The following is a 14,753-nucleotide window of genomic DNA, read 5'->3' as shown; positions in this document are numbered from 1 at the left end:
GCTTCTGCCACCTCTGCTGTGTGGATGGATGCGTTGTACTGGAGCAACAGCACTCCAGCTTGAAGCTTTCCTTTGTTTTGACTGCTTCAAACCTTTGTGTGGACAGTGACATGAGGCCTTATAGTATACAGTTATGCATTGAAATGGGAGTTACAGCCTTGTTTCCAGATGAAGCCGTCTCATGTTTCTACAAATCAGTTAATCAGAACTGCTGCCACGTAAACACTCAAGAATCCTACACGTACTACTCTTGATAGCGGCTACTGTAGGTCAATCTAAAACTCTAATAGTGATACACAACATGCAGCTTACTTAATGTGCTCAGTGATGCTGTGTTGCTCTAGAATTTTGTATGACTTCATGGCAGACTTGTGAATATAACTGAGGGCTCTGGTCTGTGTCTTGCGTCCAGGTGCCCCCTACAAGAAGATACTCCCACGACGAAACCGACATGTGGACCAGCGACCGGATCCCCTCATACCTGCACCGATGGGGCTCCACCGAGGACATGATAGTGAGTGCCCATTACAGCTCCACCTTGCCGCGCCACGAGAGGCGCAGGAGCAGCCTGGTCTCCTACCACGAGGAGAGCCACCATCACCATCACCCTCACCGCAAGCGGCGACGCTCTGAGGACAGCATGCACTCCCTCAAGCATCTGCCGCGCGTGGTTTGCGGCGGGGAGCGCTACGAGGACGAGCTGCGCTGCTTCAGCCGCGACGAGGTGATCAACTTTATAGACGAGACGCCGCTGCCGAGCCCCAGGAAGAGCCCGCGGCGCACGTCCACCATCTCACTTATCCCCAACGTGTACGAACAGCACACGGTCCTCCTCCCTCACTTCCCGCTCACAGACTTCGAGCGTGAGCCTCAAGCGCTCAGGCGGCTCTCGGAACACAAAAGGAGCAGCAGCAGTCGGGGCAACTCGCCCGAGGGTTCCCCCAAACCAGACAGACCTGGCGGGAAGAAGAGCCCCGGGGCTTGTGGCTCCGGGAAAGGCTGCCGGGAGCGTCCGCGAGATGGGAAGCAGCAGGGGGAGGCGGGCTCACCTGGGCGCAGCCAGCAGACTTCGGGCCACTCCGGCTGCAGGCCCAGGACAGGCGGTGGGGCCGGGGCTGGAGCTGCACCGAGCTGGGGACACCAGAAGCACCTGAGCAAGGCTGAGAGTAAAGGAAGCACAAACAGTTTTGTAAGCACGCCCTCGGCTTCGTCCTCGGGATACATCACCTTTCACTCTGATTCTGTAGGATCCGCCACCTGAAGGTTCCTTTAACATCAACATTAGTAACTTCTCATTAAAAAAACGCTGGAATATCAGTGGTTACAGAAAAGTGACATGCTGGAATATATCGGCCTTTTCTTTCTTTCTTTTCTTTTTTTAAACCTGTGCCACTATTGGGTTTTACTATCTACCACCAATAAACATCCGTCATGCTAAATGGCCTTAGGAGCTTTGGACATCATTTCTGAATGAGCCTTATGTTGATTTGGTGTGTAGGCTGATGAAAAGCTTGGGCGGCTCTGTTACTCAGCTTTCATATCACAAAATATCCACTGAGGACACTTTTATTCCCCTCCAGCACTGACACAAAGAAACTGTTTTTAAATGGTACATTCCTAAACTCTGTTTTTGTTGTTTGATATTGTTTCTTATAAAATGCTCAAAGAGGCAGTTGTCAGGGTGGTGGTGTTTCTCTTTCTTTTTTTCACTTTAAAAACTTGAACTGTTCTTTATTTGGCCTGTAACGACTGTGCGTTTTGTTGTATGGACACAAACTTTCCTGCCCATGTACCTTGAGCTCGACTCGAGGATCTGACACATTTTACATATTTATCTTGTTTTGATCATGATGTACAATTTTTCTATTGACATTATTATTATTCACCGCACACCAGAAGCTTTGTTTTTTTGTTTTTTTTGAGCACCCTATGTTGGAGTAAATTGAGAGTGATGATCCCAAACTCTTAAACGCCTGATAGTTTTACAGTTACTGTGTTGAGATTTTGAGATATAACGTGACGACCCCTAAATCCTTGATGAAAATGTGAAGTCATTTTTAAAAAAAAAAAGAAGATCGACATGTCATGTATATATGAAGGGTATTGGATTTACGGTTTTGGTGTTTTCTGTTTCATGAGACCTTTGCTTCGAACACGTCCTCCTAAGTCTTATTCCAACGTTTGTTTTCATTTCAGCTCAACAGTTGCTCGCCACAATCAATATACATCCAGACCATCAGACTAATATGCAAATGGTGCTTTATCCTTATCGACTGAGCATCTCAATCTGACCTCATGTCTTATTTGTTTTAGCTAGAAAGCATCATTTATGGGTTGTTTTTTTTTTTAAAGTAAGAGGGAACCCATAAAGGTTGGTTCAAAACTTTAGCGTCAGGCTGTGATGTAGAATTACTGTGTTGGCACAAATGAGGAACAATAGGAATCGAATAGGCTGCAAATTCTTAACGTATTATAAATTGGCAGCTTCAGCAAAAGACAAGCACTATAGATTTGATAATGGCCCGATTGGTTGTACACCAGCTACACAAGCAGCAGGAGCAAATTGAGGTTCAGTGTCTTGGGGGGTTAAATTGATATGATGTTACTTTTTTTATTTTTACAAACGTCTGATTAATTTAAGCCCCATGAAATAGTGTAAATGAAATGCAAACATCCCCAGTGGGAGGCTGCAGGACAGTTCAGCTTTATTTCTAAGATAGATCATGGCGATGTAACATTGTGGAAAAGAATCCTAGGACAAAAATTGCTTTAACTAACCCAGATGATTAAATGCCCCACAACACATTCTCACTTTACACCCTTATTTAAAACAGACTCTGGACTGAGGTTTAGAGAGCAGCTGACTTTACAAAGCCCACAGTTACATGAATGAAGGACATCTCTCTCTTTTTTTTTTTTAACCAGAGTGATAATTTCCTGACAGAGAGGAGTGAAAACTCTTCCACTGACAAAAAAACTTAGCAGGTAGCAGACAGTAGCTGCTAATGTGAATGTATTTGCACAAATTAGGTGCAAGTGTTGGAGGAAATTAGAGAACAGTCGGAAGTGAAAATACCCCCTTTGACAGCCTTATTAATTGTGAAACATTTTCTTTTATTATTGCCATCCAAGTAATAAAGTTGCACGTGTTTTGCTTATATGTTTTTCAATCATCTGCCGTCATTTAAATGTTTCATTTAACTCTCATGTATCAGTGGAACTCTCACTATTTGCAGCCTATTCAGGTGGACAAGTTGGCAGAGATCAGTTTGGAAGCGTAACACCACGTTCCCCCCTGTCAGACTTTTGCTATGTGTCATAGATTGTTTGGGATTTTGTTGTGTTTACAATATTAAAAATATAATTTTGTAACATATTCAAAGATTTATGAATCAAATATGAATGATGTTAAATGTTATGATTTTCCTGTTCAAATGATGACTTTGTTAAAAAACAAACAAAAAAAGATATGACTGATTAAATTCACAAGATGATGCTTCAGAGTGTGTTTGTAGAATCCGATGCACTTTGTTGCTGTTCCATGCTTGTTGTGAAGAATTCTTCTGTTTGCTTTATGCTCATGTTGTTTTTCCAGATGTTGGAGGCACTAATATGTTTATATTTGTCTTCAAGGCAGCATAAAACTGAAGCCCAGCAGGTCCCAGATGAAAATCAAGGTTGGTTGCTTTGCACAGTGATGTGGGGTATGCCTGATCAGTCTGCATTATTTTGACAATGTCATTTTATCCTAGAGGTGGACCAATATCCTCTAAATCTTGATTGGAACCGTTTTTTTTTAAAGGAACCAATGTTTTTTGTGTTTGCCTTGAAAACATACGTTCATGGAAACATATTTACATTTTGCGTAAAAGTACATTTTCTCACCACTTTTCAACTCCTCTCTTCTTCTGTTTGCATCATGCGCACCTTTTTTTTTTCCTAAAAAAGGGTCAATAACATAAAACTTGATTGAAATATTTAATGGAGCTACATTTTTTTGTGTGATTGCTTTTTTAAACGTCAGTTACTAGAAACTTTTTTTTTTAGTGTTGCGTAAAAATGCCTTTGTCACCACTTTGCAACCTCCCTCTTCCTCAGCTTTTGATGGACAGTGGGTGCCCTCATTTAAACTAAGGGCAGTGTTGTCTTTGCAGGTGTCTCTAATCAGCTGATTGTGCAGTACAGACCAGAGCAAACGCTTTGGAGGAGAGGTCGACGCTGCGCAACAATGAGCATGGACACGGCTCTTTCTGCGAGCCTAAAGGTAATTCCACGGTGCGCTGTAGGTCCGGCTGGGAGCAGCCTGGAACCAAATGCCATCTCTATTGTGTGCGGTTCACACTTAATTGTGGGTGTCTGGGTGAGTCACGTACTGTATGTTTTAATTGCACAAATCAAGAAGTGACAGCACCGTGTGGACCTGGCCGAGCAAAGGACATACCAGCAAACTGAGCAGGGAACTGACGCGTCTGCAGCGCACTTCATCCACGTCTGGTGTCTTAAGAGCGCCTCACTGAACCCAGTCTAATGCTAATAAACTATTCTCTGCCTCCCTTCGGTTCTCAGCTCTAATGTGCGTCGCTATTATAGTGCACCGAGCAAGGCTACTGAAACAATGTCGAGAAGAGTTCATAGAAATTCTTAGAAAAAGTTTAAGGGCATTCAGTATGGAAGTCACGTGGCCTTTCCCTTTCTTGTATTAAACAAACTCTTCTTGTGTCCTGAGCCTCTGTTGGTCACATCAAAAGAGTAGCTTTGACTTTGAGAGGAGAGAGGGTTAAGAAGAGTTACAGGCTGGGGCTGTGAGCTGAGCAAACGAACAAACAAAAAAAAGCTTCTAGAGTTATAGATGAGTTTATTTCTCACCTTTTGGGGCGAAAAAAAAAAAAGTCGAACCAAGCAGCAACTTTTTGTCCGCAGCCCTCCTCTATGAGACAGCAGTGTCTTTTCAACATGTGAAAGAGCTGTGGGCGTTTCAGCAATTCTCCTCGCTGTTAGGTGCCATCCTCTCCAGCGCTGCTCCCCAAGAATGGAGAGACACTTTATGACATCCGTGCCAAAGCAGCGAAAGAAAACTATTGGGCGCGTTAAAGGAGGCTGGTGAACAGATTTGGTGTTTTGTGCAACAGGCCAGTAATTCCGCACTGCACAGGTGCAGCCAGTGTGTCGCAACAAGGTTTAATTATACAGCTGTGGGTATAAAAAAACACTTAAAACTATCCTAGTTTGGTATGCTGGAATACTGCTGCTGCTACTAGTGAGAATAAGAAGTTCGCATCACATATGCTCAAATTTGCATCCTATGTGTATGCATGCATGTATGCTGCTATACTGGTATATATATGTGCATGAGAGCATCCATGTGCAAAGGATTCTATTTTGGCTTATTATAACTGCATCTGCCACTGCTGTACAAATATAAAGTCAGACATGGTTTATCCAAAAAGTCGTCATTCTCCATGTGTCACTTAGTTTTAAAAGTTAACTTAAGTTTGTTGAGATTTAAAAACAAACAGTATCTTTAAACATTTAACCCACTTGCTTACTTGACATGCACACAAACAGGAGTTGTGATTTTTATTTAATTGAAATTAACGAGGATTATAGTAAATTGTATCGCCTGTGTCTGGATCTCGTTTCGTGATTTTTCCCCCCCCCTGACTCCAAGTCCACAAGACCCCAACAAGAGAACACGGCGTGTAATTAGTACTCTATGGCAGAAAATTGTCGTGCTGTCCGACAAGCATCTGATTTGCCCGCCACTGTTTCGGTACTTATGCGTGAAACCAGACAAGAATGGAATAAAAAAAAAATCAGAGTCAAACCCTGCGCTCTACTTGATCTGTTTTTCCTCTACATGTCAATTATTACTTCTTAATTGAGCATAAATTTGATGTATTGCAAAAGTTGAAAACACAAAACGTCTTGTTTAATGTGAATTTTTGAATATTTTAGCACTCATCTGATGCTACAAAGGCCCTTAAGCCACCTGTCCACAATCAGTCATGTGTTCACTGCCCATCTCTTTGTTTTTCACCATACATGTCCTCGTAAAATGGACTCATTTGCTATAATTCTACATATATGTTCTACCAAACGTCCCTTACAACCGAAGTTAAGATCTAATTGCATTTTGAGGGGGAAAAAACAAGACACCCAAATCTTTTTTTTCACAACTTTTATTAAGAAAATAATGCATGTACAGTAAAATCTATAAGTAATAACATATTGTAAAAATCTATAGTGCAATTATAAACATTCAATCAAGCTATAACTCAGGACATTTACAGTTTTTCCATCAGCTCTACCAAGGCCGCCACACACTGTGCTGAGTGTTTGCAGCTTCATTTCTGTGGCTGACAGAGTGAAACTTTTTGTGACTGGAACTTTTGTCGCTATTGTTGTGTGGAGGCGCCGCCAAAAGAACAGCGTGTTTGGCTCCAGATGACTGTCGTGCGTCTTCACTCGGTAGAAAAGGAGGCGAGTTTGCACTGTGTCGTTTCAGAGCTTTAGATTTGACCGTTTTTTCTTCCTCAGGTCCAGCTGCAGATGGGAGAAGTTTCCGCGCCTCATCCTGTGACTCAGCTTGTTCCAGGCCGCTGTCCAAGGTGCTGGAGACGTCTCCTCCTCTCCGAGAGCGGCACAGTTTGTTGGAAAGCTGCGTTAACATCCAGCGGTCGCTCCCGTTCAAGGTATCAGCCATCAGCAGGTATTGGTTCACGTTTGCCAGGCAAGTGCGGAAGCCAGAGTGGTAATCAGAGAGCTCTGAAGCAGCGGCAGTGACTGAAAGCAATCGAAAGAAAATTCAAGGTGAGAAACATACAGAATCCGTGCGTAAAGCTGTGCGTAAAGCTGTGCGTAAAGCTGTGCGTAAAACTGCGCTTGAAGGAACAAAAAAATTAATGTCTCAAACATTTAATTATTTACTGGCTGCTAGAAAGAGATTAACTAAAACTTACAGCTCTGGATCTTTTGGAGATTCCTAAGATGTTTCACAGTGAGTTCCAAGATGTCTGCCTTTTCCAGTTTGCGTTTTCGAATCTGTAAAAATAGATTGCATTACTTAGATAGGTATTTCTCCTAATAATGAATGAAGGCCGACTTGCACCAATTGCAAACACTTAAAACAATGTAATAAAATTAAAATTAGATAAATATTGTCTGCAAACTTACACTGCTACTGTAGTAGTTCTCCAGGAGCGATTTTAACTGGTCCAAACACTGGTTGATGCGAGCTCTGCGCTTCTTTTCCATTAGTGGTTTGGATACCTGTAAAAAGGCGCGCAAAGTTAAAATCTCAGTCTACACCCTTTATCAGTTTTGTGGTACCTAGTGATGTTCTCCGCTTAAATCCAATTCTTCTTTGTTCTACAAACCTTGTTTCCAGCAGTGGGTTTGGATTTTTCCTCTGTCGTCGCCACCATTCTGTTAGTCCTTTTTTAAAATCAGATTTCCTTAAAGTTAATCTCTTTCCTTCTCTTGGTCACAAACGAAGGAGTTGATCCTGAGTGGATTTATATAGAGACACCCACTTAACATCTCAATGAAAACAGTCCCGCCTGTTTCTTGCGCTCAAATGAACAACACTGCCGTCACTTGACAGCCAAAACCAACCAAAATGTCGCACTTATCACTGAAAAACGAATAGTTTTATGCTGCTTGAGTATTTAAAAAGTTGACTATTTTGACGTTTCAGTTTGCAAAGTTATGTTTTTAACTCACGTTACCTGAAACTTATTATTATTATTTTCGTATTTTCAGTTATTTTTTGTCTGTTAAGAGCAACTACTCAACAAATGCATAGGAATACACAAATGCTTGATGGAGCCCACACACGTAGGTCAGTGTATGTGTCTATGAACAGTGTAGTGACAAAACTGTCTCCTTTGGCATCAATGTTATAAGATCCATATGATGGGTTTTGAACATAGAACATACACAACACGTCCAGCTGGGTACAGCATGCAGGCTGCTGCACAAGGTAAGCATTAAGTTCATGAACCCAACAATCAACGTGTGGGGCACAAAACTACAGAGAAGCGTAAAAATAATAAACATAATCATAATGGTTCTGCTTGGTGTGCGCTGTGGCCACTATTGAATCCTGTATTCAGCCTTTTATATGTGAGTTTCACGCCACCAGGTCGAAGGCAGCACCGTGGTAATTCCCTTCGTGTCCCCACAACATTTCGATTTTCTGGTGGCCACTGATGGTAAAACTTGTGCACCTGCAAAATCAGATTACACAAGTCAACGTACTTTTATTGGGCAAACTGTGCCGCTACAGTTTTAATGCACGTTAAACACGCAAGAAAGAAAAAGCATAAGAGATTCTGAAAAGATCTACCTTTATTACACTTTTACACTTTTAGGATTCTTAAGCTATTGTGCGTCACCAGGTTTTGTCTTCATACCAGGCTCAGTGAGGCACCGAGGAGAATCGCGGGCCGCCCCTTGTCCTTGGTCCCTCGCCTCCCGATTTTCCACACTACTTCCTGAAAGGGGCTGAGGCTTGGGAAAGTCATACCAGCTGAAACAATGTGTTGACTATAGGTTCACTGCAGCCCACTGCGCATCTTGTGCGGAAAGACAAACAACCTGAAAATACCAAAAAAAAAAAAAATAGGGGTGAATTAAATGTCTAGATGTTTCTAGGTGTCATAAGGTGAAGGTGTTTAGTGGGTCCAGGTGACTCTATAGGTGCCTTTAGGGGTTGCTTCAGCATTCCAAGAGCTAAAGAATTAAACCTTTACATTGTTGATAGTGGTGATGGAAGCATTTAGAGCCTTTATTAAAGTTTAACATTACAGTTTCTACAATTCAACATTAAAAATGACTTTTTAAAAAACTCACATTTTCTGTCAGTCAACTCATTGATTAATCATCGACCATTTTAGCTGCACGTGTATAAGCTTAAAACTTGTGTGTTTGGAAAAAAACAAACTTTATGAAGCTGTCAGATAAATGTAGTGAAGTCAAATGTAGTGGAGTCCAAGTGTAAAGTGACATTCTACTGAACTAAATGTACTTAGTTACATTTCGCCACTGGTCTTGAAAGACACACATTGCAGTGAAATCTGCTCATGTCCTCTTGCTCTGATTCAGTTGAATGCATGTGTTGCGTAAAGGAGGCTCGAGTTCAGTCTGAGGAGTGCGCGTATGAAAAGAGGCCAATTTCTTAATTTCACATTTGATCTTTTCTTTTCGTCTGCTGTGTGACCACAGTGGACATGTGACTTCTAAAGTGAACCAACAGAGCTGCTCTCCTCCTCATTCTGGTGTGACAAGATAAAGTCCGGCACAATCTGCTGCTTCGACTTTCATTTAACAAGCTTTAAACTTGCAGATTTAAAAGCAGCAGGATAACTCTCTATTGTTGAGAGTAAATTGATTGGCCTCGACGAACTAAATCACAACCACGATCATTCAAAGAGACCGAAGCCTGGAGTTGTCAGGCTTGTGTCAGAAGACACTAATTGCGTAAAAACCGAAAAATTGAGGGCCACAGTTGTGCTGCTATACTCTGAAGCATTTAATCGGTATGAAATTTGGCCGGGATGCTCTGGTGTAAGTGGGCTTTCTTGGTGTCCTTTGTCCCGTCTGGGCGCCACATTATCTGCGTTTTTCACGCTTGGTTTTAACACAAGACCGTGGAGGGTTGATTTCAGCGTGGAGTCGTGGCATCACAACAGTCGCCTGTCTCGTTATTCTGTGCAACATGGGAGAGATTTCACCGCTGATTACTCGGTATAATTTCAATTAGTGTTGGCTCTTCTCTTTGGCATCAAAAGAACCAAGGAGGGAGATTTGAAAACATATTAACATCCAGGTCTACAGCCAGGCTTTAAAACTGTCCCCCTAACTTCTCCTGTAAGTCGTTGTTCCATCATCTAGCCTATCCATGAGAATAGCGCAGCGAGGAACTTGTGTCCCGAATGGAAATAATAATGCAAGTGCCATTAAATGACAAGTTAAGTGTATGTTTATAAAAGGGATCGGGCCTTTTGCTCCACTTTCACTTTTCAGCCTCGGGTCATTCATTAACCCTATCGGACCTTTGTCATGGATTCCTGCCGGAGGGGACCTGACAATGCTGCTGTAATAATTGGACTATTGGGAAACTTGTTAACAACAATTAGTGAAGCAATTATGTAATTACTGCAATAAACTATTTTCTTCTAGGAGGGAAAGTGGCGCATTTGCAAGCCAATGGTTGGTCTTATGCCCAGCAGGGGCAAAAACGTCGAGGTTATCTTCAATTTAAGGGATTTCAGAGGGAAAGGGTGACATTTTCCTTAGAAATAACCAACAGTATGTTTTAGCAACATGTAGAACTATATCATAGAAACAACACATATGCATTCTGAGGACTTGATTTATGCATTTAAGTATCTAATGTTATAATAAATGGAGCTCTGGATGCATGTTATTTTATTTGCAGAATTACGTTTTTTTCCCCTATATATTTTGGATGCATTGTCAGGCTCGAACATGTCTGCATGCCTTTGCAGAACGCTCTTCAAATGTATGCAAACAGTGGCCCATAATTTGGCTCAGCGTGAGCGGAGCAAATCGATGAACCGCCTTCCATTCACACGGACCCGAGGCAGCACTGGTGTGACCAAAACGCTCATTGTGCGCAACAAGGTCACATTTTTTTTTAAAAAACGGAGCAGGTACAAGAGCAGGTGCACTGGAAAAAAAAAATACTAGAAATATTGACATGGTTTTCTGAAAAGCCACGCGACGGACCTGTTGGCGAAGCTCTGATCAAACATCAAATGGAAAAAAAAGCATCATGAATTTCTATAGACTGGTCCCCGGGTTATTTAAAGACTTCTTACTTTGGTTTAGGAGCACAATGGCTGCTGTTTGCCTGTGTGTGCCGGGGTTAGCGCATGAAAGGACCAGAGGTGCACATTAACATCGCTTAAGGTTTTCTCAAGGGCCGAGATGAACTGACTGGAAAGTAACTTTATAACTCGCTGGAGGATGAAGCCTTTGTCGAGCTCTGAAGTGAAAGACACAAGCGCCGAACAAAAGGAGAGCGCCTTTGTTAAACACTAAAGCGCATGGGTATTGATGCGCCTTGAATTGCAAAACATCTGCCATTTACTCTGAACGACTAGAGACGGATTTGAATGAGAATAACCAAGCAGCGTTTTAGCGCGCAGCCTGTAGTCGTGCGTAAAAACAACAGTCATATGAGCAACGTGGAAATTAAGCATTTGGTTTGAGAATAAAAGCATACAGAGGACTTTCTTTTTGTGGGTTATATGATCTCAGGACTGGCTCTCAGTCCTGATAAATCAACACTGTTCTCTTTAGAATCACTTTTTTTTTTGCTATTTTAATATTTCTCCATTGAAGTCTTCAGTTTGGAGTGTTCAGCTTTTGGACTATGAAGTGCAGTTAGGCTTTTTGTTGAGACCCTACAGTTAATTTATAACAATACTTTTCCTAAAAAAAATGACCTCTGCTGAAAGAGGTTTCATTGAAACATATTAAAATCCGACCATTTATTCATTCATTTCTTTGTTATTAATCAAATTCCCAAAGACGCAGTGTTCCAAGATCATTACGCGCAGCTCTAAACATTACGCATAATGATTAAATGCTAAAATTGGACCAATGGAGGTAGATTTGGAGAAAAACTGGGCCAGATCTCTCAGCATAAGCCCCCTGACTGGTGACGGATGTATGGCTTTGGATTCAAAAGAAGACAATTTTAAGGCAAATCCCATATGGCCACCAAACGCAAATGGCCTCCATTTAAAGTGCGTTTTGTTTTTGCTTTGGGTACAAAAAGGATGGACCAGTTAGTGGCCAAGTTTTTTTTCCCAGGGTTCTCCCTTTATCTGACCAAAGTGGAAAATTGAAAGGTACTAGTGAAAAGCCACGGGGCGTTCCTCCGATTTTCCTCGCTCCATATTTTGTATACCAGAAATAAGTGTCCACATAGCACAACCGACTTAAACAAAGTCACAAATTCTTTTAAAGTTTATTTATATAAGGAATACTAGCCCGTCCTGAAATATAGAAATGCTGCTGTGATGTAAGTTTTGGCACTTTTGATAGTGATGGTTATAAATATTTGGATTAATTTAAATTCCAGACAGGTCATCACTCTGCCTGTAACTTTATATAGGCTTTATTTTGTTCAGGCAAAATGTCAGAAGTGCACAAACGCGCCGAGATTGTGCGTGACATCGTGTGTGGCAATAACTCTGAAATTGGTATGAAATCGTCAATTTGTTGGTGTCAGCGTTCAGCTCTCCAAACGCGCCATATGCCATGCTAAGTGGCACTATTTACCAATTCGTTCCTAGTTTCACGGTCCATCCTCCCCCTTTTCCCTGCCAGGAAACTGAATAGCTGCAACAAAATGGCAATTTACCGTCTGGAATTGGCGCATACCCCCTGCGGCAACGCTCTTTCCGTTTCACTTCGCGGGGCATCCACAGCCCCACTGAGCGTCACGGCGTGACACTTTCAGATGGAGTCTCAGGTCAGCTTTTCCCTTTCTCGTGTGTCTGCGCTCAGCTGACGGCACAAAGTAAACGTGTCATCCAGAGGCCAAATGGGTTCATCTCAGGAGAAATTAACACAGAGGTGGAAAGTATATGAATAATAAAGATACACCTAAAGTTGTTATTATTATTGGATGGCAGGCTGAAAGCACAGGTAGAAAAAACATGCTGGTAAAAGCAGATGACATCTCAATACAAAGACATAAAAAAAAGCACCTGACTAAAGGACTGAATCTCGAGCAGAAGATGTTTTTATTTAATCTATGATCAAACTGAACATCAAGTGATTAAGTGAAGGCAGCTACATGGAAACTAACATCTTCAAGATCACAGAGATGCACACAGGTTCACACATCACTGATATAAAGGTATTACGTGTCATGTAGGTTTAGGCTACACTGTGTAAACAAACAAACAAAAAAACAAAAGTTTTTAAAAATGCAGCATCACTGTCTGATGTTCACATAAACCAGACTTATGTCATGTCATCAGCATCATCATGGTAAAATCTGCACAACAATTCTTTGCCCTGATTGCATCTTTCACTTTTACTAATACTGTATTTATTCCTCATCCTGTATTCATTCATTTTCATTTTTCATCCTTTGTATATATTGTATATTTTTATTGCTATTATTATTATTATGTATATGTTTAGTGCTGCTGTGTTCTTTTTTTAAAGTTTTGCTGCCTTAACAATGTAAATTCCCCTGGAGTGGGGAGAAATAAAGGATTATCATCTTATCTTATTTTATCTTTACAGATAGTTAACACACTATTATCTGTAACTTTCCAGTTTATAGATAATAATGAGGAAAATCAAAGGAAAATGTATTGATTGACATGTTAATCCTTAAAAATATACATTTTAAAAAACAACAACAGGCCAAAATTGTAAATAATATCCGATGACAATCTGTATTTTTAAAAATGGAAAATGGTCATTTGTTCATTTACAACATTTGACCATGAAGTTACTGCTTTCACTCAGCAGAAATACCTTCATTTTATGGATATTTGCTTTTATTTGATAGAAGAAGAAGAAAAAAGTACATTTAGGACTTAATAATGGTGTTTTTTTAAACCTGTTAGTTGTTGCATAAATAATAGTTCTAATGTTTTAGAAACATGATACAATTGATATTGTTTTAATGTAGAATGTGGCTTAAAAGTTGGTAGTAAAGGCGAAAACAACATTTTCTTCATCAGGCTTTGACCTTGTGTGTTGACAGAGCTGACACAGAAAATGAATAAGATGGAGCTGTTGTCTTACCTGAAGGCAGCGTCACTGTGAAGTGGCGCCACCTTGTGGTGAGATAGTGTTACAGCAACAGGGAGGAAAACAATAATGTCACTTTATTCTACTATGAGGCTGTTGAATTACACGTAGCTTCAAAAGATTTCAAACAGATAGCACACTGACAACCACCTCAGAATACTAATGCTGTCTACATGTCTCAGTCACTACTGGCACTTATTAAAAAATAAGGGCTTCCAAAGACTTCACAGAAGGGCAAATATTTCTAATAGTGAATGCAGAATTTACATTTAATGTGGATGATGTCACTGTTGACTAGCACCGGCAGAAAAGTCAAAAAAGAAACGACATAAAACTGGTTTCATTTTCAATTAGCTTGAGAGAATTGACCAAATAGTTGACAAAACAGTTTGGAGAGGAAACGCTGCAGTTACTACACATCCACTCTTTATTGCAATTATGCACAGTTAAAAAGCAGAACCAAACACAGTTTTAGCTAGTTCTACCTTCACATAATGGCAAAAGTCTGGCTGGCTGACTACAGATACCTGCCATTTAAAGACTGTTTACAACCTTAAACAAAGACTTGTCTTCTGGAACATGTCGCCAGCGATCTCCACAAAATACAGTTTAAATGAATGTGTATTTTTAAATCTTTGTTTTGTTGTTTTTAAGTAACTCCAAAATACATTTGTCGAGCAAAACAGTCATAAATATATGTAAAAAGACAATGAGACGACTATTTAATACGATGTATGTTAAAAAGACAAATTATTCAGAAGTATTCAGACAGCCTGAAGCATGTCATTACAAATAAAACTAGTTAATCATCTCTTTGTGCATAATAAATATATAGAAAGTGTATAAATAGATAATAGAAACTGCTACTCAGGTTCAGACAGTTAGTGGGATGTATGTTCTGATAAGATATACATCATACAGAGAAGCATATTTAGTGACTGCAG

The 14,753-nt window shown here is 40.7% G+C and overlaps 2 protein-coding genes across 2 annotated transcripts in view; one reads left to right on the top strand and one right to left on the bottom strand.

The window, feature by feature from the left end:
• The window catches only part of gpr153 (G protein-coupled receptor 153), a 35,866-nt gene extending 32,367 nt beyond the window's left edge, over positions 1 to 3,499 (top strand). The window contains exon 6 of the mRNA XM_008288980.1: positions 413 to 3,499. Coding sequence (XP_008287202.1) covers positions 413 to 1,261 — 849 coding nt within the window. The 3' untranslated portion in view covers positions 1,262 to 3,499. The remainder of the gene's footprint in view (positions 1 to 412) is intronic.
• A 2,805-nt stretch (positions 3,500 to 6,304) lies between these two features.
• On the bottom strand, positions 6,305 to 7,424 carry her3 (hairy-related 3). The gene is made up of 4 exons (XM_008288999.1): positions 7,377 to 7,424; positions 7,174 to 7,269; positions 6,960 to 7,041; positions 6,305 to 6,783 (listed from the first exon to the last, which is right to left on the bottom strand). The coding sequence occupies exons 1-4, from the start codon at positions 7,422 to 7,424 to the stop codon at positions 6,305 to 6,307; spliced, it is 705 nt and encodes a 234-aa protein (XP_008287221.1).
• Positions 7,425 to 14,753: the final 7,329 nt, after the last annotated feature.

The sequence above is a fragment of the Stegastes partitus genome, unplaced genomic scaffold (assembly GCF_000690725.1).
Source record: "Stegastes partitus isolate 25-593 unplaced genomic scaffold, Stegastes_partitus-1.0.2 Scaffold586, whole genome shotgun sequence".
NCBI lineage: Eukaryota > Metazoa > Chordata > Actinopteri > Pomacentridae > Stegastes > Stegastes partitus.
This window is presented reverse-complemented; position numbering and strand designations above follow the sequence as displayed.

What these genes read in the sequence shown, in the direction of transcription:
- her3 (XM_008288999.1), bottom strand. Translation starts at nt 7,424, where the DNA reads ATGGTGGCGACGACAGAGGAAAAATCCAAACCCACTGCTGGAAACAAG. An exon ending in AGAACTACTACAGTAGCAGT is followed by an intron (nt 7,042 to 7,173) that starts GTAAGTTTGCAG and finishes CTATTTTTACAG; the next exon opens with ATTCGAAAACGCAAACTGGA. An exon ending in TCTCCAAAAGATCCAGAGCT is followed by an intron (nt 6,784 to 6,959) that starts GTAAGTTTTAGT and finishes GATTGCTTTCAG; the next exon opens with TCACTGCCGCTGCTTCAGAG.